At 38.2% G+C, this 27,747-nt stretch overlaps 1 protein-coding gene across 4 annotated transcripts in view; it reads left to right on the top strand.

Annotated features, from left to right (window-relative positions):
- MARCHF6 (membrane associated ring-CH-type finger 6) overlaps positions 1-27,747 on the top strand; it is an 82,757-nt gene that overhangs the window by 16,577 nt on the left and 38,433 nt on the right. For 2 of the 4 annotated variants that reach the window (XM_072958853.1, XM_072958855.1), the window contains exons 2-8: positions 14,118-14,214; positions 14,987-15,060; positions 18,156-18,299; positions 20,211-20,283; positions 24,248-24,416; positions 25,901-26,090; positions 27,549-27,610. In XM_072958853.1, coding sequence (XP_072814954.1) covers positions 14,118-14,214; positions 14,987-15,060; positions 18,156-18,299; positions 20,211-20,283; positions 24,248-24,416; positions 25,901-26,090; positions 27,549-27,610 — 809 coding nt within the window. Of the gene's footprint in view, positions 1-14,117; positions 14,215-14,986; positions 15,061-18,155; positions 18,300-20,210; positions 20,284-24,247; positions 24,417-25,900; positions 26,097-27,548; positions 27,611-27,747 lie in introns of all 4 variants that reach the window. The other 2 variants (XM_072958852.1, XM_072958854.1) reach the window with 1 other exon arrangement.

Raw genomic sequence — 27,747 nt, 5'->3', positions numbered from 1 at the left:
TACGAGATAAATGTTGTTTTCATGGCTGCTAACACAACATACATTCTGTAGCCCATGGATCAAGAAGTAATTTTGATTTTCAAGTCTTACTATTTAAGAAATACATTCCGTAAGACTATAGCTGCCATAGATAATAATTCCTCTGAGAGATCTAGAGAAAGTAAATTGAAAACATTCTAGAAAGGATTCACCATTCCAGATGCCATTAAGAACATTTGTGATTCATGGAAAGAGGTAAAAATATCAACATTAACGGGAGTTTGGGAGAAGTTGATTCCAACCCTCCTGGATGACTTTGAGGGATTCAAGACTTCAGTGGAGGAAGCAACTGCAGATGTGGTGCAAACAGCAAGAAAACTAGAATTAGTAGTGGAGCCTGAAGATAAGACTGAATTCTGTAATCTCACTATAAAACTGTAACAGATGGGGTTATGGGTAAACAAAGAAAGTGGTTTTTTGAGACCGAATCTACTCCTGGTGAAGATTCTGTGAAGGATGTTGAGATGACAACGAAGCATTTAGAATATTATGTAAATTTAGTTGATAAAGCAGAGTTTGAGAGGATTAACTCCAATTTTGAAAGAAGTTCTGTTATGTGATTCCTTACCAAATCTTTAAACTTTAAGAGCCTGAGGAGATCTTGGATATGCAGCTTCCTCATCCGATCCTGCAGTACACTGAAATTTTTCAGTTAAAAAAAAAATCTGTCCTTTGTTCAGGGATATACATTTTTTTAAAAACTAAAAGCACTGCTCTGTTGGAATAGATGTTGCAAGCAAGTTTTGTTGTATGAAGCCCTCACTAAGATATTAACCATTTTGCCGTAGTAGAGTGCTCTAATTTCAACCTAGTGATACATAGAGCTTTTTTCTCTTCCATTTTTCTAAATTACTGCTCACACTAGCAGAACATAATATAACATTTTATCAGCATTTTTTTATGGACTGCAAAAGTAGTTGTTCTTTATGCTTTATGAATCATACTCATTGGGAAGGGATGAAGCCTAAGTGTATTGCAGTTGATCATGTTCTGTATCTATTATGGCAAAACCTTGAGGTGATTTAGATTTGGAGTTAAAAGGATGGGAAGTTGCAGAACCAGGCAGCTAGCTCCTATCTTTCTAGAACCACATTGTCTTTCATTTCTGCTTCCAGTAATGTCTGCTTCATTCTTCTTACCACATATCAACTTTCACTGCTTTGGCATGCTTACGGCCAAGTGTACATGCACTTATTTGACACGTGTTTATTGAGCACCTGTTATGAGCCAGGCACTATTTTATACACTTAGACTAGGCTGGTAACAAAATAGACAAAATCCCTTCTTTCATTAGCCTACATTTTTATTTTTGGCTCGGTAGAGGAGGAAGGGAAGACAGAAAATAAATGTAATAAATTATATGGCGTGACTAGGCGGTTATCAGTGTGTGGAGAACAGTCAGTGGGGAGGGAAGAAGGAGATGGGTAAGGGAAGGAGGGGATGAAGGAGAATTACAGAGAGGCATGAGTTAATTTTGGTGGTGATGGAAATGTTCATTATTTTGATTGTGGTGACGGTTTTACCAATGTCAAGCTTAGTAAGTGCTAATCCTTTTAAGTAAGTGTTTTATTTTATGTCAGTTATTCCTCAGTAAAGCTGTTTTTTAAAAGTCCACTATCTTTTACTCTTGCATGGTTTTGTAACATAATATATCGATCATTTGGTAGCTATTGGATCAAGTTATCCAGATCTTCCAAACATTGACACGTTTTCCTGGGTGACATAAAACCTCACGTTCATTAACATCACCACTTGTTTCAGAAAGGCTTTAGGTATTGGGGCAGCTCTCATGCGTATTGTGGTGGATACAAGTTTCCTAAAATCCTAATTTTTGCTTGAAGTTTTTATTTTCATCGTTGGTAGCAAATAGTGTCAGTTGTTTTCCTTGGTTCTCAGGCTTACTTCATTCTTTCATGACAAAATGTCTGCCAAGTACCCAAATCTGTCTAAATAACTGCAGTTTGTCAATTTTTTTTTTCCATAGTAAAAATGGTGGTTCATAGGGGAAAAAAGCAGGTAGCTCAGCTAATCACTCCGAAGAATAAAACGAGTCCTTTTTCTTGAGACAGCTATTGCTGTTGAGCCTGAGTCCAGGAGTGAGCCCACACTCCCTGTGTTTTTCAGTTCTAAAATTTCCACTTGGTTCTTCAGATATTTTTTTCCTTTGCACTCTGCATCCAGTGAGGAGGCAGAAAACACACAGGAATTTAACTGGAGGAAGAATTACTAAGCTATGATAAGAGAATAGTTATAAAGATGTAAAGACTACTGTCAAGGGTACCCTGGGCAGGAAGGAAAGTATCCAGGTGGGGACAAACTTGGAAGGGCTGGGGCCCTCCTGCAGCTGTGGTTCAGACTTCATTGGAGAGGCATGGAATTGTCCAAGCCAGAGGTGGTCCACAGTTTGTGGGTGAGCAGGAGACAGCCCTCCAGGGTGTGTGCAGGAGAGCCAGGGTTGGTGGTGGCCCTACAGAGAGAGTCGGAGTGCCGCTGTGGGTGCAGGGCCTGGAGTTTGTTGGGGTCTTATCTGTAGGGCTGTGGGTGACAGCAGCAGGAGCAGGAAAGCTCCAGTCACTCCTGCGTTGTCCCTCCAGCACCCTCTACTGACAAATGTGTTTTTGAAAACTGTTTAAAAGAGTTTAGTCTTTTATCACTGATCATGTGATGCTGAGGGATACATTTGGAGCTGAGAGGAAAAGCACTGATACTTGGCACACTCCTGCTGAAACTTGGAGCTGCTGCCCCTGCTGCTGAACCTGCATTTGCCCAGGGCTGCTGGCAGGATCCCTGCTGTGAACTCTGTAACCACTGCAGGGGTCTGCGGTACCTGCAGCTAGCTGCCGCTGCTGTTTTTAGAGCCAGAAGTAGAAAATGGCTTTACATGTTCCCTCCATCTTCTAATTCCACAGAAATGCTTCTCTTTGACAGAATGTAACTCAAGCCCAGTGAGGAAGGAACTTGTAGTTTTCAGGCTTCCAGAAGCAATAGTACAGATGAATGTTGGTTTTGTAATGGTCAGTAATCCTGGGAGAGAAGAAATAACTAACATTTGGGATACATGGAGAATTGGAACTTTAAATCTATTTTGCAAGGCCTAATTACCAAATCCACATTTAAAAAAAACAGGTATACTTTTACAGTCAAAAAGGAAGTATTTTCCACAAAATTTTAGCAGTTAAAATTTTTTTATCTGGTAGTTGTAAAAGTAGTAGAAACACTAGGAACTTTGGAAAAAGAGTGGAGGAAAATCACCCATATTCTCATCTAACCAATTACAACAGCTATCATTTTTTGTGCTTTTGCTTTTAGGCTATTTTGGGGTTTTTACTGAAATAGTTGGAAGTACAGTGCGTGTTCATTTTTTATTTCTGCTTTGTTTACTTAACATTATGCATTTTTCCATATTGCCATATAGGTGTTACATTTGCTTTTTTGTTTGTTTGGAGGGGGGAGGTAATTAGATTTATTTATTTATTTTTAGAGGAGGTGCTAAGGATTGAACCCAGGACCTCATGCATGCTAAGCATGTGCTCTACCACTTGAGCTATACTTTCCCCCCATATTTGCTATTTTTAAGGGACTATATAAATTCCATGTGGTGAATGTACCACAGTTTATGTAGCCACTTTCCTGGTTTTGGCTAGGCAGGTTATCCACTGGTATTTTGAGTAGTACTTTTCAATAATACATTTTTTAATATTTGCCCTCTGTAATCATAGCTACTAATTATAAAATTTTTGTTGATAATCAGATATTAAAAATCCCTTGTTACTTCAACCAGGTGAATCGAAGTCAACATTAACAGTCAAATCATGTTGGTAGTATGTACCGTTGATAGTATGTGATGAAATGGCACTTACCTAGGTGATTTTCCTCCCTAAAACCCATAGCCCCACTCTAATCATGAGCAAAACCATCAAATTTTGGTAGAACGGCATCCTGCAATACTACTTGAAATGATCAAAGTCATCAGAAACCAGGAAAGTCTGAGAAACTGCCAGAGCCAAGAGGAGCCTAAGGAGACATGACAACTAAATGTAATGTGGATTCTGAAACAAAAGAATGACACTAGGTAAAGGTCAAGGAAATCTGAATAAACTGTTGGCTTTGGTTACTGATAATGTGTCAGTATGGGTTCATTAAGTATAACACAAGTACCAGCTCATGTAAGATGGTGCTTGTGGACCTGGGAGCACCGTACTGTCTTCTCACACTTTACGTAAATGTAATCTGCTCTAAAAAATAAAATGCATTAAACCCTTTGCTTGTTAAATTATCACTGGTTTATCACCAGAGGGAAAAAGGAAACATTTTGAAATCTTATGTGAAAGAACTTTCAAGATAGACATTGGCTTCAGCATTAGGATGTACCCAAAGCTTTTAGAGTTATTTTTCATTTTTTCTCATATTAGATACTTAGAATATATTTGGTGAACTGTATTGTTGCCTTAAAATCCTGATGGGATGGGCTAGCCCTAAAGGGGTGCTGATTTCCACAGCTAGCACCAGCTTGATAACCCCTCACACTGGTGGGTTTTTCCCCCTCTCTCTCACCTTTTGGACTGTCTCCTTACTTCACTCACTAAGATTTTTCATTCAGAAAACTTCACTGAGCTGGGCCCTGTGCTAGAAACTTTTAAAAGATATGCTTTGTGAAGATACTAAGTAGTCACATAAAACAACAAAAGTTGCCGCAGGATTTAACAGAAGAAATTTGTCTTTGAAAACCAGGAAGAGCTTTGCCTTACTGTTCTAGGTAGGTTTGCGTTCATAACCAGCAAAGTGCATTGATTTTACTTTGGCCTGAGTAAGATTTGTAATTTTACTGCATGTGAATTTGGTGGGAGCCTTACTCCACCACAGAACGTTTTTTCATTTTTAGTGCAGAGCCTGGGGCTGTGCCTTTTATAGCCTTCACTCTCCTTTTGTACCCTTAGCCTTGTTGTTCTGAGGTTTTCAGTGTTTGGATTTATCCTAGTAAACAAAACATTATTCTTTCTTTGACGTTTTTGTTTTCTTTTTCCCATTGAGGCATTGTATTGGCATATATTTATACATCCCTAGAAAAAGAATTCCAGGATTTTCTCTCCTATATGTTTTGGTCTTGTTTCTTCCTGGTCCTTGATGCCAGCTCAGGTTGTCAATACAATGAAACCAAACTAACAGAAGGGAAGCAGGTTACTTTGCCATTTTTCTAGATTGTTGAGTTGCCCTTCAAATCTGGGACTGATCACTCCATGGTTTTTAACTTGCCTATGAGGTTCATAATAATTTTCCCAGCTCTGTGATCATCCATGATTTGAAATTGACCAGTGTAACCATGTTTCATCATTACAGTTAGAAAGCAGATGATGACTTTGGAGCATGGCTTGGTAAGAACCTGGCATTTGCCTCTCTTTTCAGCATTGTTAATGCTCTTGAGAGCATCCGGCACATCATTCCATCAGTATTAACAGCAGCATGGAAAGATGGTGGAAAGAGTTTTCTTTGACTTTCTATGTTAGTGATAGTTGTGCTTTTTTTTTTTTAAATTGTTATTTGTTTTTTGTTGTTTTAAATCATTTTATTGAGGTATGATTGACATATAAAAAAGATATGTATGTATATATTATGTATACATCTTAATAAGTTTGGAGATAAGTGTACATTCATCAAACCAAGGCCATAGACATATCTATCACCTCCTGAAATTTCCTCCTGTCCCCTTTGTTACTTGTCTGTGTAGTAAGAACACTTAAAATTTTCTGAGAGTAGATCCTCTGTGAAGTGTATAATACAAAGCATTGTTAGCTGTAGACATTATGCTGAATAATACATCTCCAGAGCTTTCTTATCTTATGCAATGGGAACTTTCTAACCTTTGAACATCACCTCCCCTTTTCCTTTTCACCCTAACTCCTGACTTGTGTGTGTGTGTGTGTGTGTGTGTGTGTGTGAAGGTGTGTGTGAAGCTGCTGAGACCTAATGTATGTCTTAGTCTCAAATGACCCCCAAACCTGAGCAGCTTAAAGCAACAAAAGGTTAGTTCCTCACTGACCTATCATGCCCAGTGTGGGTGGGGAGAGATGCTAACTCTGGTCACCTGGAGATTTAGATTGGAGACTATGTCTTGGCACGTGATTCCATAATCATTGAGGCAAGAACGTTCGGTATGATGAATTGTGTTCATCAGTGCCCAGAACTTCTACCTAGAAATGATACACATCATTATAGCTCATATTTCATTGACCAAAGCAAGTCACATGTCCATGTATTATTTCAGAGGTGGCAGGAAAGTGCAGTCCTGCCATATAACCAGAAAGTGGAAGTCAAAAATGTTTGATGACTAATGCTGCTGGTTTCTGTAGTCCCTAACAACATTAATTCCTGCCTGGTTGGATGAAGTAGGTGTGCTCATTGGGATGCATTTCAGTCTACAACTTCATTAGACCATATTTTAGAGAGGGAACAGTATTTTTTTTTCATATTACTACCTTTTGTCATTTGTTCTTTCTTCCCACATCTACTTAGACACTACTGCAGAAGGTCTTTTGATTTTTCAAAATTGAAGTATCATTATTTAATGTCTTTAAATTTTTTGGAAATGGACATAGTCATTTAGCCACCACAATCAAAGGTGTAGAATAGTTCTTTCACTCCCCAAAGTATCTCCGTGCCCTTTTATGGTCAGCTCCACCCCCAGACCCTGGCAATCACTGAACTGTTTCTGTCTCTATAGTTTTACCTTTTCAAGAATGTTAATATTATTTTTATTATTATTATTTTATTATTTTATTGAAGTATATTATAATGTGTCTGTCTCTGGTGTACAGCATAATATCTCAGTCATGCATATACATACATGTATTTTCAAGAATGTTATAAATGGAATTAAACAGTATGTAGCTTTTTGAGTCTCACTTCTTTCACTTAACATAATGCATTTGAGATTCATTCACATTGTTGCATGTATCAGCAATTTGTTCCTTTTTATTGCTGAATAGTAGTCTATTGCAGGGATGTACCATAGTTTGTTTATAAATTTCCCAATTGTGAATGCTTTGGTCAATTGTTTCCAGTTTTGGGGAATTATGAATAAAATCATTATATGTATTCACATAGGTTTTTGTGTGAACATAAGTTGTCATTTTACTAGCTTAAATGCCTAGAAATAGGATTGCTGAATGTGTGGTAAGGGGTTATGTGTTTTTCTTTTTGTTGTTTTAATAGTTATATAGTGGTATCTTACTGTGATTTAAACTTTTTTTAAATGTTTTTAATTAAAACATTGATGGTAAAATTTACCAATGTAAGCATTTTTAAGTGTAATTCAGTGACATTAAATATAGGCACATTGCTGTGCAGCCATCAGCATTTTTAATTGTGATTTTAATTTGCATTTCCCTAATGATGTTAGCGTTGTTTTCATTTGTATAACTTCTTTGGTGAAGTGTATCTGTTCAGCTTTTGCTGAAAATTTTTTGGGGGACTATTTTCTTATTGTTAAGACTCCAATTAGTAAGGTGGGCAAAGGACTCAAACAGTTTACAAAGAGAGAGAACTTGGCAAAATGTAGAAGTGTCCACTAGTAATGAAACTGCTTCTTCATTAGCTGCTGTACTCCCTAGTCATTTTTACCCTTATATTTCAATAATGTAATGTGTTTTATCAGAGGGGCAATCTATTGTGCAAACAGAAGAATATAATAAAGCTGGAGGAGTAGATGGTAGAGATATATAGGATATTGACATTAAATTTTGAAAAACAAACATTCAAGAAAACTTGACATATGCATATGTTATACACAAGGTGCATAATAAAGTCAAAAGATGTCTTTTGGAATTGAAGTTAGGTTTTAATCCTCGTTTTCTCATTAACTTGCTTGATAATTTAGTTGGGCCTGAGGAACTGAAATAGGGTTAGCTAATTTAAGTATACTGCCCACTTGTCCTTGACTGTCACAGGTGGTGGGGTCAGATTTTTTTCTTGTGCTTTTTTGCTGGGGTACAGCAGCAATTATTATCTAAAACTTTTTTGTCTTGCTGGGTTGTCCCTTTCCTGGTCTTGACTAGAAAGAACAGGCTTTTGGGGGAAATTTTTTGGTCTGTTCTCATTGGTGTTTCTAGGTGGCCAGCTTCTCCACCTCAGTCAGCAATCCAGGATACATAGGCAAAACACAGACCCAGAGGACTCGCTGCCTCGTAGTTCCTTGAGGTTGCAGCTCCTTCTGCTGGTCTGCTTTCTCGTCACCTTTTAGAGTCGCCTTACATTTGTTTTGTATGTGATGTCCCGGCTTTGGCGGGAGGAATAGGGACTGTTTCATCTTGACCTGGAACCTTTGGTTCTCGTCAGGCCTCTGCTAGTCCTTACTGCTGCCTTTCTCTAGAGCTAACCTTTATCCTGATTTTTAAATGTATGTTTTTCGTGGTTTTGAATTTTTACACATTTGTGTAGCTGTAGATACTCTTTGTGTATCTTTATCTCTCAATATCACTTTGTGAGATAAATCTAAATTGTGGTTGGCAATTTTGGTTGGTTTATTCTCTTTGTTATGTAGTATTAAATTGTGTGAATATACCAAAATTTTTTTATTCAGATTTATTTGCCAAATTTAGGCAAAATGGTAGTTTCCATTTTGGAGGTAGTGTTATGAATGGAGCTTCTATGAACATTCTTGCACATGTCTTTGAACATAAGTATATAGGAAACTACAATTTTAAAAGTAAGATACTAGCAGAATGGTACACAAATACATACAGTTGATCATTGAACAACACTGGTTTGAATGAACTACTTGGGTCCACTTACATGCGGGTTTTTTCCAGTAATTAAGTAGTCGGTCTGCACATTCGTAGGTTTCACATCTGTAAATTCAACCAACCTTAGATTGAAATTTTCAGCTGCAGTTACTTGAATCCGCAGATGTGGAGGGAACTTGAGGAAATGGAAGGTCAACTACAGAACTGGAGCACCCTGAATTTTTGGTGTACGTGGGGGCACCTGGAAGCAATCAGTCCATGGATATCGAGGGTCAGCTGTACTATAGGTGACATACCCATATTAAATAAGGAAAGAACTTTCCCCCCAACCCTAATGCCTCAAAAGTAGCAACTGTTAATAGTTTCTTATGTTTTCCAGAGTGTTTAGTCATGACCTCTATATACCTATGCCTTGTTTCAGATTTTTCTGCTGGAACATGGATTGGCAGGGAAAAAGCTTCCATTCCTTCTACACACAGACTAGCTAAGGAAACTTAGGTGAGGATGTGGAACAGTGGCAGGTGCAGCCTGTCTCTTAAACAGCTTTTCCTGGCCCCCAGTTCCCTGATAAAGTGTGAATAAGGTGTGACGGTGTGGGTCGGGGCCAGCTAAACAGGTGAATGTTTGCCTTAACAAGAGTTTTGTAGCTAGAGCTTGCTTTCTGGTTGACTTATACCGACTCTCTTTGCATTTCCATTTAGGGAAATATTTATACATAAGGTACTCTTGAACAAAACTCATTTAGTCACAACTTCATCATGTGGGAGTAAACAGTCATTACTGCAGAAGAGATTTGTGATACTGTTTCTTGGACAAAATCTTGTATTAGTCATTTAGAGTAAATGGTTTTAAATTAAAATTGGGTTGTTGATTGCACAAAAGTAGGTTTTTAGGATTGTTGAGAGAGTTATTATTTGAATCTTACTCTGCTTTCTTTCTCTGATGAAGATATAGCCAGTGAAAGTTTTAACAGGTTTTTAAAAGCATGGTCAATGAAAAAGAAAATCGCTAACATGAGTTTTCATATTTGTGTGTCTATATTAAATAAATCAGAATCTAAGACTTCCTACTAAAGAACTTCATTGATAAAATTGGACTTGGTAGTGTTAGTAAAATAAAAGTTCATCTATGGTATTTACAAATTGCATGTTTAACCTTTGATTATTTTTCCAAAGTTTCATTATGTAAAATTTCAAACTCTTACAAACAGATTAATGTAATAAACTTCCAAATAACCAGCATCTAGATGTAACAGATACTAGCATGTGGCTGATAATATTTTTTTAATCTCTATCCTTTCCCTCTAACCTCCCCACACATCTGCCAGATTGTTTTAAAAGAAATCTTAGATACACTTTCTTTTCATGTAAATACTTATATGTTCTAAGAGATAATACCTTCTTTTAAACAAATGACCACAATACCACCGTCATACTACTTACTGGCTTTATCTGCCAAGTTTTAAAATGACTGTTGGTATTATTGCTACTAACATGATAATTACTGGACTCTGCCAGGATTTCTTTGTGCTTCCTTCTGTCTTAGGATGTATGATCATGTTTTAAAGTCTCTGTTTTGTTATTCAGCTTGATATACATAGGTTCATTTGTTTGATTTGTTTTTGGTTTACTTTCCATTTTGATATACTTTTGTTTTTTATTGTTATGTAAAAGATTTCCATAGTTCTAAAACAAGGTGTTTCCAAAGTCTAATGTCCCCTTCCCTTTCTTTTTATATAATCAGTGTAACTTGTGAAGTCCCTGATAAAAATTAATGATTATTTTGTGTATGTGTGTATTTTGAGAGAGCCGTAGTTGTTCTGATTTTTTTCAGGTGTTCCCTGAGCTTATGTGTGTGTGTGTGTGTATGTGTGTGTGTGTGTGTATGTGTAGGAATCAGTATGATAGAGCACTGGCTCTCAACTTTTTTTGCTCTCAGGATCCCTGTACACTCTTAGAAAAGACTCAGGAGAGCTTTTATTTGCTGTATAATAAAACAAAATTTAGAAATATTTGCTCACTTAACACAGCCATTATATGTTAATATAATTTTTCATGTAAATAACTATTCCAATCCCCAAGTTTTGTTGAGAAGAGTGAATTTGTTTTATATTTGCATATCTCTTGAATGTCTGGTTTAATGGGAGGCAGCTGCATTCAGACAGCTGTCTCATGTAGTCTCTGGAAAACTCCAGTGTACACTGGCAAGACAATAAGAGTAAAAGAATGTCTTAAGTGTTACAACGAAAATAGTTTTGACCTTGCCCAGTGAGTTTCAGTTCTCTAGTCTAGACTTGGTTGAACAGAGCTCTGGGGCTTGATTCAGATTTGTTTTGTTTGCTTTGTTTCGTTTGCTTAGTTGTTGTTGGTTTGCTCTTCAAAAGGGTGAGTCTACTGAAAATCAGTGTCTGGTGTTATTTAGGTATGTTTCTATGTCCTGCTAAGTGGAGATCTGGTGTCCCCAGTCTCATCTGCCACTCGCCCTCCCCCCACCCCAGGCCTCCTGCAGTGTATGGGGAGATGTGGTGCCTCTTGCAGTGGGCACACCCCTTAGCTACCCACTGTGTGGTCCTCCCTGAGGCTCCCTCAAGCCACTGGGGTCTAGGTCGCCCTTGAGAGGCTGGTCCATACCACAGGAGGAGCCCACCTGGTGATCAGCCGTTCACACCGACATTGGTATTGTTCCTGGTGTTTGTCTCTGCATCCCTGCTAGCTGAGGTTTGCCAGTGAGGGCTATCCTGGCCCAACCCCAGTCCATTGTCACATAATGATGGCTGACCAGTCACGGTGTTTCTGGAGGGCAGTGTGATGGTCCTCGTTTGTATAAGTGCAGCAGTGTCTCTGCTGCCTCCCTTTGCACTGTGTTCTGACTACTGGACACTCCTAGCCATGCTGTCACTAATGTGCCCTGCTCTCTACTCCCACAGCCATCTGAGAGCTGGCTGGGGAGACAGGATAAAGTGGGACCACTTTGCCCTATGATTGCACCAGCCCACTTGCTCTTGCACCCAGCCCACCCAAAGTGGTTGATCCTGCAGTAGCACGTGCCTCTCCCTAAAGTTAATCCACAGGTGTGTAAGCTCTCACGGCTGGTACCATGATGTAACGAAGGACTTTGGTCATTCGGCTCCTACCTGCAGAGCTGTGGTAATTCTGGAACTAATCAATGCCCATGGGCATCGGTTGCTATTGCTGTGATGGTTCTAGATAACCTAGATTGCACGTCCTGTGGCCCTGTCAAGAAGTAGTTGTGCCTACCTTGGTGACCACCATGACTGAGAATACAGATTTGGTTCCACAGAGGGAATCTGGTAATTGACTGTCACAACCAAGGAAGATAGCAGTCTGTGACCCCGGAGGGCAGTGATCGAAAAACAATACTAGACTCTTTCAAGGTCCTGTAATTGGAATGAGTCCACTTAAAATCCTTCAAGGCGGATCCTTGCAGGGCAAACCTGGTGTTAGCACCTGCGGTAATCCCCGGCTTCTGTAGCAGGGTATTGAGTTTGGTGCCATTAAAATGTGTGATCTGCCGTGCAGCATTGGGTCCACGCCAGGGAACCTCTGTCTGCATCCCCACCCACTGCTTCTCGGAGCCCTCGTGCCTTCTAGCCGAGTTTCCCTAGACTGAAGCGTGCGCTTGAGGATATTAGGGTACTCAAAGCTGATGCAAGCTGCATGCACATTGCTGCTGGGAGTCATGGAATGGGAGCGTGGTTCTATTTTTTTTGTGTTGGAACTTTGATTGCAGATGCCAATTAGATGAGACAACTGGGAAGTTTGTATTGCACTTCTAGAGCTTAAAGTCTTAGATACTTGCAAGACCGACCAGAGTGGAAGCTTTTGCCAAGGGTGTTTTCATTAATTAAGAATGAAGGTGAAAATGGGAGGTTTGGAAAGGTTCAGTTCCCTTGTAGTTCTGATGGTAAACCATGCCGACCCACCAGCGTTATTCCCAGTAACGTGCCTGCAATTTCTGGGAAATCAAAGTTTTTTGGATGGTAGTAGCTGGAGGGTCTGTTCCAAAGCTGAAATTGAAAGGCACAGCATTGTAATCTTCGTTTAATTTGACTCAGCCTTGAACAACTCTACGCGACTCCCATCGTGAACAGGATTGGCACGTTAATATAGCTCTTCCATGGGTGCTGGTGCATGGCCTTTCTGCAATCCTGAAATGATTTGTCTAGTTTATTGATAATAACCAGGGAGACTAGCATGCTAAACACCTAGGTCACCCCAAGTGCTCGATAATCCTAACTTCAACAAGTGTTGTTTAGCCACCAAAGATTGAGCAGTCACAAGTCTGTGATGCTCTTAAGTGTCTGGGATCACGCCACACTGCTCAGCATGTGTGTATCCTATTTTGGTGGGTGCCAGGGATTTAGTTTTAAATCCATAAATGATAAGCTCTGGGTTGTAATTATTCCTCACTAATGAGGAGTTCCCTGTGAGAGAGTAGATCAGAAGCTTGTGTTAAGTCCCTCCCCCTTGTTCACACTGCCTGTTGCCCCTCAGATTGCCTGTGTGGGGTTGGTACTTGGCTTTGGTGGATTGCTGAGAAGTTGGTGTGAATGAAAGTTGAGACCAGGTTTTGGTAGGTTGTCCTGTGGGAAGATGGCATTAAGGCACGAGTGAGCACGTGGGTCCGTTTCAGTCGTCTATATGTCACTATGTCACATGCCACCCTGGGCAAGACGGACAGATGTTTCCTGAGAACCACTTGGGGCGCTGGTGGAGGAAGTGAGGGAAGAGCTGCTGCCCTTTGGCGGTGGACCCACTAGCCCTGGACTCCGGTAGTTTGTGCTTAAGGCAGTCTTTGGCTTGCCTCTCCGAGCCTTGCACCTTCCTGGTCTTGGGGTGCCCCACTGTGCATGGTGCGTCTCTCTCCCTCTAGTGGAGGGATGTCTCCAGGGCCGCTCACTGCTGTTTCTGCGTTAAGTCCTGCGATGAGTTTTTGTGGAATTTAAACTTAGGACCCAACTTAGGACTTTAAACTTAGGACATGAATGGTGACCTGATTTTGCACATTTCTATTTATTATTTGTTAGTTATGAGAGTGCAGTTTTAAATAAAACCACTGTTTCTGTTGTTTTCAGTTTGGATTTATTTACAAGATCACACAAAGGAACAATTGGCCTACTTATATAATAACAGAATTTTAAATTTCAGTTATATACTTGATGATCATCCTTTCCACACTTTTCAGTTCTCCATGATGTTGATTGATGTTTTACCTAGTGATAGATTCTTCTTTAACATGTAGTAGTTCAGTTTTTGGTGGTTTGTTATTTTTAAAAAAGTTACAACTGAGGATAATTCAATTTTTCTTTTTCATTAATAGACATATGTAGAGTGTGTCGGTCAGAAGGAACACCTGAGAAACCTCTTTATCATCCTTGTGTATGTACCGGCAGTATTAAGTTTATCCATCAAGAATGGTGAGTTATCCCTTTAGAAAATTTTTATGTCTGAGCCTCACTTTTGTAATCTGTGTAATTGGGGGGTGGTTTTCAGTGAACTTTCTCTGTAATTAATTATTTTAAAAAATTTATTGTGAAAGTTTGGAAATTACCCATATTCCTTATTACCATGCCATGTCATTTTGTATGTTGTCTTCTAGGTGCATGTGAGTACCTATTTGTTAATTTTACCATGGAGAGCTTACTTTGTTCATGGGAAGTGTTAACGACTTTCTAGTTTTGCTTGGCATGATTATAGCTTACATTTATGAAATGCGTTGTGTCATATAATACCTAGTGCTTTTATACGTCTTAACTCATTTAATCCTTACGACAAAACTGTGAGGTGGAGTATTATTATTATGCAGGTGAGGAAACTGACAGCTGGTTACTGACAGACCTAGCCACCAGGTAGCAGTATTATCGGATCAGTATTAGAACTGATGTTGATGCTTGGAGATTCTTTCACATTCAGTTAACTTTGAGGAGATTACAGTTTACATTAATTGATTAATTTAGTCCAGTTAATCTAAATTGCTTTTTAATAGTAGAAATACATGTTGGTTGTATCTTTGGTATGATTCTGTACTGTTAGAGGGCATCAGTGGTAAAATGTTAAGGATATTCTAAATTTAAAATTGTGAAAGTTCTGTGATATGTAATATTTTAATAAAGCAGTATTAATTTTCAACATAATGTTAAAGTTTCCTTGTCATAAACGCTGTACTTATGAATGCATTTGTAATTGCAGCTTAGTTCAGTGGCTGAAACACAGTCGAAAAGAATACTGTGAATTATGCAAGCACAGATTTGCTTTCACACCAAGTAAGTTCTTTAGAAGTTTTCACTGCATTTCTAGGTTATAACTGGCGGCATAAAGATGTTTAAACAATTCTAAGGCAACTATTTTCAAGTTCATTTTTCTTTAATAGTAATAGAAAGTATTGCTGTAACATTTTGGAAAATATTTTTAAAAACTACATGTCAGCTTATAACACATACATACCTACGTGTGTGTGTGTATGAGAGAGAGTGATTTAATTTTGGGGATTTAAAAAAACTTTTTATTTAGACTAGTTCAAATGTATACAAAGGTATAATGAGCCCATATGTTTCTATCACTCAGTTTCACCCGTTTTCAACTCATGGCCTGTACCTGTCATTGCCTATGTTCTTGTTCCACCTCTCCATCCTTTTTAAAATAAACCCCATCATTTATGATTTCTGTACATATTTTAGCATGTATGCCTAAAAAGTAAGGGTTCTTTTTTAAAAACATAGCTATAATACCATTATTCACTGTGAAAAATTAATGATGCCTTGAATTTATCAAGTACCCCATCCCTGTTCAAATTTGGGTTGTCTTTTGAGTTAAAATTGTGTAAGCTGGACTAACAATAATAATAAAGACAAAGATTTAATTCACTTTTTAGAAATAAGACTTAATTTTAAGCTCAATATTTTGTTAGCCTATGATAAATATTTTGCAAGTCTTTAAAATAATGATTATATTTTACAGTTCCTTTATCTATTGATTGATATTTAATGTTGTTTATCTTAAATAAGTAGAGGTTTATACTGGCAAGTTATCAAGAATTTCAGGCATATTTTCATTCTGGGATCATAGTACATTGTCCTCTCCTTTCCCCTCCCCTCAAAGGTTTTTTGTGTTTTATCTTCTTTCTTTTTTTCCTTAAAAGCATTTTGAATTGCTGCATGTGAATTCTTTAAATTAGTGTTAGTTTTACTTTGTTTTTTATGTGAAAAGTATATATGTTTAAAATTATTACAATTTTACTTCTGAAGCTTTATATTCATTGTGCTAAAAAAAATGCCAGTTGTGTTATTTTGTAGTCTTTTCTGTAGGGCATAAAAACTACGGCTTAAAAGTTGATTGCAAACTGCAAGACTAAATAGTTGAGTATCTTCATGAAGTTTGATTGATGGGAAATAATCATGTGAGCTTTTTTGTTGTTAGGCCAGTAAAAGTTTGTGTTTGTACTATTTTAGTTTTCATTCAGCAGTCATGTGCTCTGTTTTATCTTTCTCAAAAATTCTATTTACTGGTTTAATGACTTGCTACTGTTTATCAAATATCCTCTTAAAGTAAGTGGTCTTTGTGGGCGTGTTGTAAAAGTTACTGTTTGTTAGTTGTTTATTCCTTAATGTTTATAGCTGTGAATAGTTTTGTAATAGTATGCTCATAAATTTTAGATCACTGATTTTAAAACTTTATCATAGTTCTTTGTTCTGGCCTCACTGGAGAAAGAAACGTTTGTTCCTTCTGTATATTGTTTCTGAGGTACCTGTTGGTAGAGAAGTGGTTTTCATTGACACCATTTAAAAAGGAAATCTTTCTGAAATGGGGTAAATAGGTTCACACACAATTCCAACGTGTGTGTGGGAGTGGGTGTCCCTACATCAGCAAGCAATTCTTCAGGACGCTAACTGGGGATCCTGCAGCTTTACTCCATTCTGACACCGTCAGTCCCTCGATAGCGCTGGGTTCCCCCAGCTGAGGGCTCAGTCCCCGAACTTCTTTCAGATGCTAGTCACAAACCCAGGCTGTTTCCTGTGCTTCTGACCTTCTGACCCACCGACTTTAAATTTAAAAGATTCCCAAATGACCCCTTCCTTGGGTTCAGTTAATTTGCTAGTACAGGTCATAGAACTTACAGAAACATTTTACTTACTAGATCACTAGTTTATTATAAAAGGATATAATTCAGGAACAGCCAGATTGAAGAGATGCATAAGGTAAGCTATGTAGGAAGGGGAAGCACACCATTATCCCCAAAACTCCATGTATTCACCAACTTGGACGGTCTCTGAATCCCGTGGGTTTTTGGGTTTTTATGAAGGCCTCGTCACATAGCCATAATTGATTAAATTATTGACTATTGACAATTGTTTCTACCTTCAGCTCCCCTCCTCCCTGGAGGTCTGGAGGGTGGGGCTTAAAGTCCCAGCCCTCTAATTACTTGGTAGGTTCCTCCTGGAGAACCCACTCCAAGCTCTCCCCACACCCCAAAAGACACCTAATTAACATAACAAAAGACACCTTTTTGTTGCTTAGGACATTCCTAGGGTTTTAGGTGCTGTGAGCTAGGAACTACCGGACAAAGACTAAATATATATTTCTTATAAATCACAATATTACCTGTGGCAGAAACTTTTTCTGAGTGTTGAACCACACCTTTGCAGAGGCATGGGAAGACCTGCATTTACCATTTGGAATGTTAATTGTTGTGCTGAAATTGTGAGGACGATTGGCTCACAAACGTCAGTTTGCTCCTACAGGAAATAGCCGTGCTGCAGATGGCTGCGTGTTTTCAGTGCTATTTCTAAGGCTGGAATTGGAGGCAGTGTTCTTTCTTGATGACATGCTATCAACCTTTTGGTCCTAGTCACTTTATGTGATCTTTTATAATTTGGGAAACCAGATAATTATTATGTTTGAATTCTAAAATACGTGTAAATCAGCCCTGCATAAGGCTCCTGGCTGTGAGTGAGGGATGCGTACTTCTCTTGAATCTTTTTGCCTGCTCAGAGGCCTTTTTTGTTGACTTCCACATTTCTTACGTGATTTGCTCTCTTAAATGACTTCTGGGTAAATGTGGTATTATATACATATGTATATATGTGTTGTTGTTGTTTTGTGAGTGTGGGGGAGGTAATTGGGTTTGCTTATTTATTATGGGGGTACTGGGGATTGAACCCCAGACCTCGTGCATGCTGTGTGTGCACTCTACCACTGAGCTGTACCCTCCCCCTGTATTGTAATTATTTGATTCACTTTTCTTATAGGAAAAATATTTCAGTGCCAAACAAATACTGAAAGCTAAGATAGCTCTAGGTGCCTAGCATATAAGCTGTCTTTTAATCTTCATGAAATTATATGACCTTTTTCCCCCTTATAGTTTATTCCCCAGATATGCCTTCACGGCTTCCAATCCAAGATATATTTGCTGGACTGGTTACCAGTATTGGCACTGCAATACGATATTGGTTTCATTATACACTTGTGGCCTTCGCATGGTTGGGAGTCGTTCCTCTTACAGCATGTGAGTATTTGTTCCTCTGTGGTTGGAGTTGTTTAAACATTGCAAAACTATTTAATATTATAAAGTGATAATGTATCACATACTTGTTTGAATGACATTTAATAATTTGATATTATAATGTCATATATGAGGAAAGCCTCACTTAGAGAACATTATTAACCTGAATTAAGAACTTTTTTAACTAGTCAGTTTCTTGAATGAATGTGGAAAAGGAAAACAGCATACAGAGGCTAAAAATTAGGGTTCATGAAAGAATTGGAAAAGCAAAATGAAACCATAATTGGATGGAAATTGAATTTTATTCCTCAAAGTTTATTAGAGCTTTCAAAGATGGCAAAAGATGGATTCTTTTTCAGATTTGTTTTATCCTCTTTTAAAAAACAGCTATCTAATGATCCTGAATAATTGGGAAACATAGGAGGCTCCCTGGGAGATTGGTATGCTCACAATTAGTAGATTCCTTTTAGGTTCTTTGTTGTTCTTGAGGTCATGGGGAGGGATCGATCGAATTAGGTGCCAGAGTAGATAGATATGATTCTTTAGAGTTAAACACAAACAAGGTTTTTGAATAAGTATAATTAATATCCTCATGTCTTCTTAGAATAAACTCAGTCATTTATGAAAATGAATATCTTGGGAGATACACCAAATAGCAGAATAGGTACTGTTGAAGAGTGAATTAGTGAGCTAGAAGATTGAGCAAGTGCCTCTCTAGGATGTAGCTCGGAGAAAGGATGTTGCAAGTCTGAGAGAAAAAAATTGAGAGCTGGAGACTACATCATATGTTTTAGTATCTGTCTATAAGTGGTTCCAGAAGGTAAAAGAGATTGAAAGAGAGGGAGCTTTTGTGTAGACAAGAAAACAGATTGATAAATTAGAGGCCTCCTTACTAGAGTGCTTAAAAATAAGGTAGCTCAACATCTTACATGAAAAGACACCATGGGTACATTGCTAACTTAAGGAAAAAGGTTACAGAATGTGTACTGTGTGATATAATTTAGATTTTAATTGTGGATGAGTGTGTATGTAAACTAGTCAGAAGAGAAATCAAGCTTGTTAACTGTTATTTAATTTTTGACTTAGTTTTCAATATTTGATCTAGTGATTTCAGAGAAGTCTGTTAGCCTTCCACTATGACTGTAAATGTTATTATCTGCAGACAGTTGACTTGTTGTCAGTTTTACTTTGTTACAGACATTCTTGCTTTCACTATTTTACACACATATGTAAGTAATTGTTAGAGAAAATCTTTTCCTATCTTTCCATTTTGACTTGGCTTTTGAAGATAGCCATTAAAGTCACTAAATTTTGGGTGCAAGACCAAATCCAAATCTGTTCCTACTTTTTCTGACTGAGGGGATAAGGGGATGGCTGTGTATTCAGCCATACTTTGTCTTTTCCCTTCAGGGCCAGATTTAAGATTTTGTCCTTTTGAGGACCCTTGAATCTGTCTTTTTAAAAAAATTCATTGTTAGTTTGGTAATCATAGCATTGAGGCATGTACTCTACTGAAAAGTCCTCTTAATTTCAAAAATGTGTACCCCCAAAACTTTGTTTTCATGAGCAGGCTTAATGAATTTTAGAATTCTAGGTTAAAAAAAATTCTCCATATTGCAGTTTTGGAGATCTTTTCTTGAGTCCCCCCCCCCCAAATGTTTAAGCTCATTTAATAAAAACAAATAAATTTGGAAAGAATCTAAACCTTAGCATTATTGTGTAACATTTATTCTTTACTGTCACTATTTTTAATGCTTGACTGTGTTTTAGTTTAGTATTTTGAGACTCAAACTTGAAAAGGCTGTTTATTTCAGTGGCATTCATGGTGTCCCACTTTACCTCTGTTTAACTGAGCAGCTGTACGAATTCATGACGAGAGTTGTGATTGTATGCTGTCTTGCCCTTTTTTGGTAGGCCGTATCTACAAGTGCTTGTTTACTGGCTCTGTGAGCTCACTCCTGACACTGCCACTAGACATGCTGTCCACGTGAGTATTGACCTTGTGCTGGTGGAAGGCGGTGCAGTGTAAAGGGTGCTCGTTTTTTCTTCCCATACTTGTTTTTGTTGTAATGTGAGAAGTCCTTCTGTTGCAAGGACAAATATAATTTGTTACCTATTCCAGCAGTTACAGCTACAGTGGAAGTAGCTGGCATCCATAAATGATGTTTTAAAACATACCTGTCTTTTAAAGGACTGTTTGGTAATGGTGGGACAGCTAGTTAGAAAAGCTGTCGTGCAGTGTGAGAAGTGTTGTATTCCACATAGTCATGTGCTGGCAGTTCATTTAAACATGTGTTTCTAACAGCACAGACATTTGAATTCAAATTTCTTTAAGTGGTTTTTTTTTTTGTGATTATTATTAGAATATGTACTCTAAAAACTTGTTCACTGTAGTTGTTTTACTGTATCTTACTTTGATGTGAAGCATTGTAATTGCAGTTTCTTGGGGAAGACATATGTATTTCATTTATTATTGATGTTAGAATTAGAAATGCTGTAAATGATTAACTGTATCAAAATCGTTAGAATATTAAGCTTGTAAAAGATTGCGTCTCTGCTAAATCTTCTTTTGTACCCAACTGACTTCAGGTTTCTGATCTCCATGTCAGTGAAGGCAAAGAACAATATAAGACCCTCTTGCAGAACAGAAACATTCAGAGTATGTTACCGTAAAAATAAGTCAGATGGCAATAGAAGAGAGCAGGAGAGCATGTTGCATTTCTGACAGAAAAGAAATCAAGAAGGAGTTCTTTAAGTGCCTTGTGTCTGCATCATTATTTTTAGTCATGGTTGAAAATACTTAGAAACATTATGCGTGTCTGTAACTTGGTTTTCCTATTTGCTGGTTACACCTTTTTGGATAGAGCAGGCAAGTTATTTAATTTATCTCTGTTTCTTTGACAGTAAAGGGAATAGATAAGATAAAAGATTTTGAACTTGAACCTTACTTATATTAGAACAGCTTTTGAAGTAATATTTAGAAGCAGACAAGGATCTTGAGAATAGGGCACTAATGGCTGTGGCTGTGACAAAAAGGAGAAGCAGTAATTTGACACACTTGAGAGTTTGGAAATGATGTAATAAGATAACGCTTTGTATGAAAATACTGACCTCTGAAGTGATTCAGTGGAAACACATAAGACAGTAGTCCTATTTCTGGACATCAGGTTTTTATTTCAGCCATCCAGAACACAGTCTTAGTATATTGGCAAGGAGAATCAGTCTTAAATGGGTGAAGTACCATCTCTGTGTATGTGACATAGCTTAGCCCTGGCTTCCATTTAGGAATTGCATAGGAAATAAAAGTACATGAAAGAATGGGCGAGGGAGGTCAGAAGGAAGCAAGGGGTGACTGCTAAGAGTGATGGAAACTATATTTTAGCATTTATGAACTCATAAAAGAACCATTTCAAATAGGCAGTCTTTTTCCGTTCAGCTCGAGGCTGAAGTTGTATTTTATCATTGTAGTTTTTGAGAGAACAGTGTAGCAGCCAGTCAGTAAGTATCTCAGTTGTTTAGAAAAGGTGACTCAAAGTCCCATCTGTGCTGTTCAGTAAAGTGGAGATATGTTAATTCTTTAATGGTTTCTGTTTTAAATCGTTGAATATGATAATTTTACCAGCACTTAAATTGGTATGCTTTGGCTTTGTGAAAAACACTTATGTCAGTGAAAATGCCAGATAAACAGGCCGTATTCCACTTACCTACCACTTTCACTTCTTGTTGGTGGAATCATTAAACATCTGGTTGTTTGACAGATGTGATCACTTAGGTGATGCAGCGAGGTAGCTTGTTGTAAAGTGGGGGGGAACCCTGATAATGGAATAAAAAAGTTCCTGCATTTGCCAGGTTTTGGGGACCTTGAGCAAATCATTGAATAGTTCTGAACCCTGTTTCCTCATCTATAAAATGAGGAAGCTCATGCCTCAGGGTTGTAGGTGGGCTGTTCCAAGACTAAATTCACAAATATATGTAAAAACTGTATGTGAATTTTGAGCACTATGTTAACATATAGCAGAATTATCACCAGAACTGAGAGGTGGTGTTTGCCTTATGTTGGCAGGATGCGCTTTTCTCTCTGACGTGATTGGTTATTGGAACACACCTGAATTGCCTTCATGCGCTTACTCATTGACATGGGAAGAATGCTGGAGGCTTGGTGGGGATAGTTGAAAGAAACTGTAAACATAAGTTGATTTTATAATCTCATGCTTCCTTTTAGAATTTGAAGAATTGAGCCAGTTTTTCTGAAAGCACTTATAACAAAATCGTTAATTTTTTCTGAGTAGTGTTTTATTTTCTCTATAGAATACTTTTTATTCTGAAGTTTTACTTAAAATTTCTTAATATCTCAGCAGCTCCTACATATCCTGTAGCTCAGTTCTTCTGGTCACTTGTTGGCACAGTACATCAGTTAACTATTGCTGCAAAACATGTGCTATTGCTATTAAAACGATTGCTGTCCCCAAAACGTAGTGGCTTAAAACAACAGCCATTTTATTTACTCCTAATTCTGGGACTTAGCAGTTTGGGCTGGGCTCAGCTGATCAGTTCATCTGTTGGACTTGCCTCAGTTCGACATGGGTTTCACTGAGGTTGGATGGTCTAAGATGGGGTGCCTTCGTTCTTTCACATGGCCTCTCATCTTCAGAAGGCTAGTGGGGCTTCTTTACATGGTAGTCTTGGCAGAATTCCGAAAGGGTGAGGGTGGAAGCTCAAAAGCTAGAACCTAGGAAATATCACTTCTGGTCCAGACAGTTCACAAACTAGCCCAGATTCAAGGTGTGAGGGAAAGGAAAAGGATTTTACAAAGTTTGTCACCATTTAAAATCTGTAACAAGCAATTGCTATTCTTACTACTGATGACAAGGGAAGGAGTAGGGAAGAGGGTGTTTTAGTCCAGACCTGTCAAAATTTTAATGGTCTGGAGGGTTCTTTAATAAGGGGATAATTACTGTTCCTCTTTTGATTAAGGTATATTCCAGATAATATCTGAGGGCAACATCAGTTCAGTTTGGAGCTATTAGGCTGAGGTCTACCCTTCCTCAGGTTCTCCGTGGAGGAAAAAAGTCATTCCATTATGATACTGAATTTTCTGAAGGCTGCAAAGATTCCTGAGTTACCTTTGAATTATTCTGAAACCATAGACCAGGGAAGGATATGCCTTCAGACAGGAAAAGAGAGAAATCTTCAGTATTACAATACTCCGTGTATTTTCATCTATCGTCATAAAGGAACCATACTTGATCTGTCTGAATTTGTTGAGGAACTAATACACTTTTGGTATATTTGCAGTTAGCATCAAAATTTAATCTGCTTTCTGAGACATTTGTAAGAGGTGCCACAGGCTTCTTTGCCTCATGCATCGTGTGCTGCTTGTCTCTCAGATTCCTTTGCCTTTGTCCTCGGGCCTTTCTAGAGGCCCTTCTGCATCTTTCTGAGTTGCTGATTCTGTTCATTTTCTTGGGCTTAGGTATCAGCTAGTCAAGTTTGTTAAACTCGTGTGTAAAATAAGGACAAGGAAATTCTTAGTCAGGGTTGGACAAAGTCATTTACTGTTAGTAAATTACATATATTTAATGCTTGGCTTTTGTCCAGTGTTTGGCTACTTTCAGTTTTTTGCTTGCTGCCTTCTTTTTTCTCAGTCATGCTCAAATAGAGGCTGGATAGCTGATTTATGTAGATCTGATGTTATTCTTTACCTTCTATAATATAAACACATATAATACAAATGTATAAATAAACATTTGTCCATCTTATAAGATAGATAAAATGTCACCATCCTCAGAAATAACTCTGTTTTGAAAGACTGATTTTTACCAGAAAGTGTGACTGACTTTTCTGGCTGTTCTTTCTGGGATTTTTATGTAAAATGAAATGTTGCTATCTTTGGTTTCTTAATTTTTAAATATTCTTTGGAATAATTCTACGTACTTTTTTTTTTTAAATAGGGACAATTTATTGGCAGATTGTTTGCAGGGTTGTTTTGTGGTGACGTGCACACTGTGCGCATTCATCAGTCTTGTGTGGCTGCGAGAGCAGATAGTCCACGGGGGAGCCCCGATTTGGCTGGAGCATGCTGCCCCACCCTTCAACGCTGCTGGGCATCACCAGAATGAGGTAACCCCCTGCATCCCTGAGTTTGTCTTAATTTGGGTAAGACATAAGAATTATTGGCACCCTCTGAGACCCAAACCCTTGACTCCCATGTCCCTCATTGCAAAGCAGGACAGTGACAAGGTTTGGGAGAAGAGTAAGGAAGATGTGGAAAATCAAAAGAATGCTATTGTGGCTTAGTTTTCTAGCGAGATTGGGACTAGTGTTAGGGAGTGTACTGGAGTGCTCTTTCATTGCCTTTGCCTGGGTTAACTGCTTCATGCTGGCTTGGAAGTTGAGAGACACACCTCCTTACAGATGCTTCTGACATGCTGCATTATATCAAGGAGGGTCCCTACCCTCTTTGTTCATTAGTTTCTTCATGTGTAAAATGCTTCACCTTTGTTGCTTTTAGTAGAAACTTTACTAAAAATAGAAAAATTAAAACACTGTTGATAACAGTCTTCTACAGTTTTACTTTTCCTGCATGAGAGATGACATGCTTAGATGTAAGAGCATTTGCAAGAGGTGTTGAGAAGAGGATATGATAAATGAGTTTTAGTATCTTGCTTGCTGAGAAATTATAGGGCTGAAAATGTAAAAAAGAAAAAAAGAATTGGCTATTTACAAAAAGAATTTGCACTACATAAAATTTTATTATGGAAAAATTGACTATAAAGTTAACTCAAATGATAATGACTTAATTTTTCATTTGAGGACCTTCTCTGCTTTTCTTAATGTGAAGATTAATTTCATCAAATTCCGCTATACCTTTTCTCTACAGAATTAAGAGTACAGCTTCTCCTTTGAAAACCACGTGTATGAAAAAAGGGACCATAAAGAAAGGATGCTGTTCTTACCTAGTATTAATACTTTTATCATTGTACCTCATATTTTTAAGCATTTAATGCAGTTCTTTTAGAATCTTCATTGACCCCATAGGCATTCAGTGTTTTAATTAATTGCAGCTAGGTCTTTGTGTTTGGTAGGTAGCATAACCCAGGAAGAGCCAGGGAAGTGTACATGTGGGAACTGATAAGGTCCATATGGACAGGCTTCCCCACTGAGCAGAAGTTAGAAACCTTTCCTCAAGTGTTCACTGATAACTGCGAATTAAGTTATATATCAGTTTGTGTGCAAACAAATAAATAGACACACAAATATATTTTCAGGCCTGAAGTGGTCAGTAAAGACAAGAGATGCCTTATAAAGAAGGATTATGAAATGACGTGTTCAGGATAGCCAGATTTGTTAACCCATTTTCTGTAATACTCTGCGAAATGTTAATCTCTGAATTATGCTGAATGAATATGTACGCTATTGAATTCTCATATATGAAGTTGATCCAAGTTCACATACATTAAGAAGAGATGCCCTTGAGAGTTGATTTTTGGATTTTTAATAAAATTTGTATCTGCTAGTTTGTTTCTTTAGCAGGGAGAGTGCAATTTGGAAACAGAGTACAACTGAGACAAGGTAGGCAGTTTCTGTGCTCCTCTGTCATTTAGGCTCCCGCAGGAGGCAATGGTGCTGAAAATGTGGCCCCCGAGCAGCCTGCAAACCCACCAGCGGAGAACGCGGTGGTGGGGGAGAACCCCGATGCCCAGGATGACCAGGCGGAGGAGGAGGAAGAGGAGAACGAGGAAGAAGATGACGCAGGCGGGGAGGATGCAGCCGATGCCAACAACGGGGCGCAGGGTAACGGTGCTGGCCTGTCCTCACCCTTCCTTCGTGACCATGAGTCCATTCCCAGCTTACCTTGGGGAGGACTGGAGTTTTCAAAGTTTAATGGGTTTGAAATTCTGTCTCTAACCTGTATTGACTGTATTTTGGCAAACTTGCATTTATGGGTGTGAATACGCATATATTTTTTTTCCTATGAAGCAGGGCATGTTTTGTGTTTTAAAATTCTACTTCACACAGATCTTTTTATAGGATGGATAGGAAGAAATTATTTGTAAGTTGGAATGGATTCTGTTTTTTAAAAAATTTGATCCAGATTTATCTTACTTCTTGGCCATTTTTATTGAGTCAGTGCAACTTTTAATACCAAGGAAGAAGAATTGAAGTGTATACTACAGGCCAGATACCACCCAGAGAAACCAATTTCTCATTTTCTGAGTAATTTCTCACTTTCTGGAGTAAAACTCCGGAATATAAAAGAATACTGAGACCAGCCTGGCAGTCAGCTGTCAGTAGCTCACCGCCTTCTTTTCTCTCCTCCTGCACTAGAGTTTTCCTGTTAAGTGTTGCACTGTCTCTGGGTCCACTTATCATTGCTGGTACCTGAGTGTTTCATGTGTCCCATGCACTCAAAACGCCAGGTCCCTGCCTTCATGGAGTTTCTGATCTAGTGACGAAGCAGGAGTATCCAAGTGAACAAACTTGTTGTTACATACTGGAATAAATGTGCAGGTTGCTCTGAGGATGCTACTGGGGAGATACCTATTTTAAGCAGGATTCCCCAGGTACCTTAGAGTAATCTTTGAGCTGAGACTTGAAGGATGAGAAGAAGCTTGTTGTGTAATGGGAGCAAGAGGCCTTTGCAGGAGAGGCAGGGATGTGTTTTAGGCGCTGAGAATGTGGACTGCTGCTACCCTAGTGCTGGCCGTCATTTCCTTCTGTTAGTCTAATGCAGTAGGTCCTAACTGGTCTTCCTTCTTGTATTCTTGCTGCACTGTATTCTTGCTCCACATGGTATTTGGATTGCTCTTTTGCCCTTAAAATCTGTCAGTGATTTACCCGTTATACTAAAGAATGAAATAAAATCCAGGTTTCACATTCCTCTTGTGTGATCTGCTCCCTGTTTGCCTTTCATACCACATCTTCTGCCCAGAGAATTCTGGTCCCCTGGCTTCCTTACTTTTCTCAAAGCCACCAGATTCATTCTTGATTCAGAGCTGTTGAATTCCTGTTTCACATTATTTCCTTTCTCACACTATCACACTCGAGAATCATCCAATTTATTTTAAATGTTGTATTTATTTATATCTGTTCTTTATTACCTAACAAGTAAGTAAATACTCAGTATGGAAAAGTTTTAAATGTGGTTTAACTTCTCAAAAACAGTTATAAAACACCAAATTAAAAGAGTATGTTTTATATTTGTAATTCAAGTTCCATCAGTAATCTTTAAACTAACAATTATATTTGCAGATGACATGAACTGGAATGCTTTAGAATGGGACCGAGCTGCAGAAGAGCTTACATGGGAAAGAGTGAGTAAGACTTCTTTCTATTAAGCATCCTAGAGTTTTAATCCTAATATGTATCTTAAAGTTGGCTGTATGTTCAGTGTATACACTAATTTTGCAGTTACATTGGATGAAAACAGTTACCAGAACTTTAATTTCTA

This window comes from Vicugna pacos, chromosome 3 (assembly GCF_048564905.1).
Source record: "Vicugna pacos chromosome 3, VicPac4, whole genome shotgun sequence".
In the NCBI taxonomy this organism is placed as follows: Eukaryota; Metazoa; Chordata; class Mammalia; order Artiodactyla; family Camelidae; genus Vicugna; species Vicugna pacos.
This window is presented reverse-complemented; position numbering and strand designations above follow the sequence as displayed.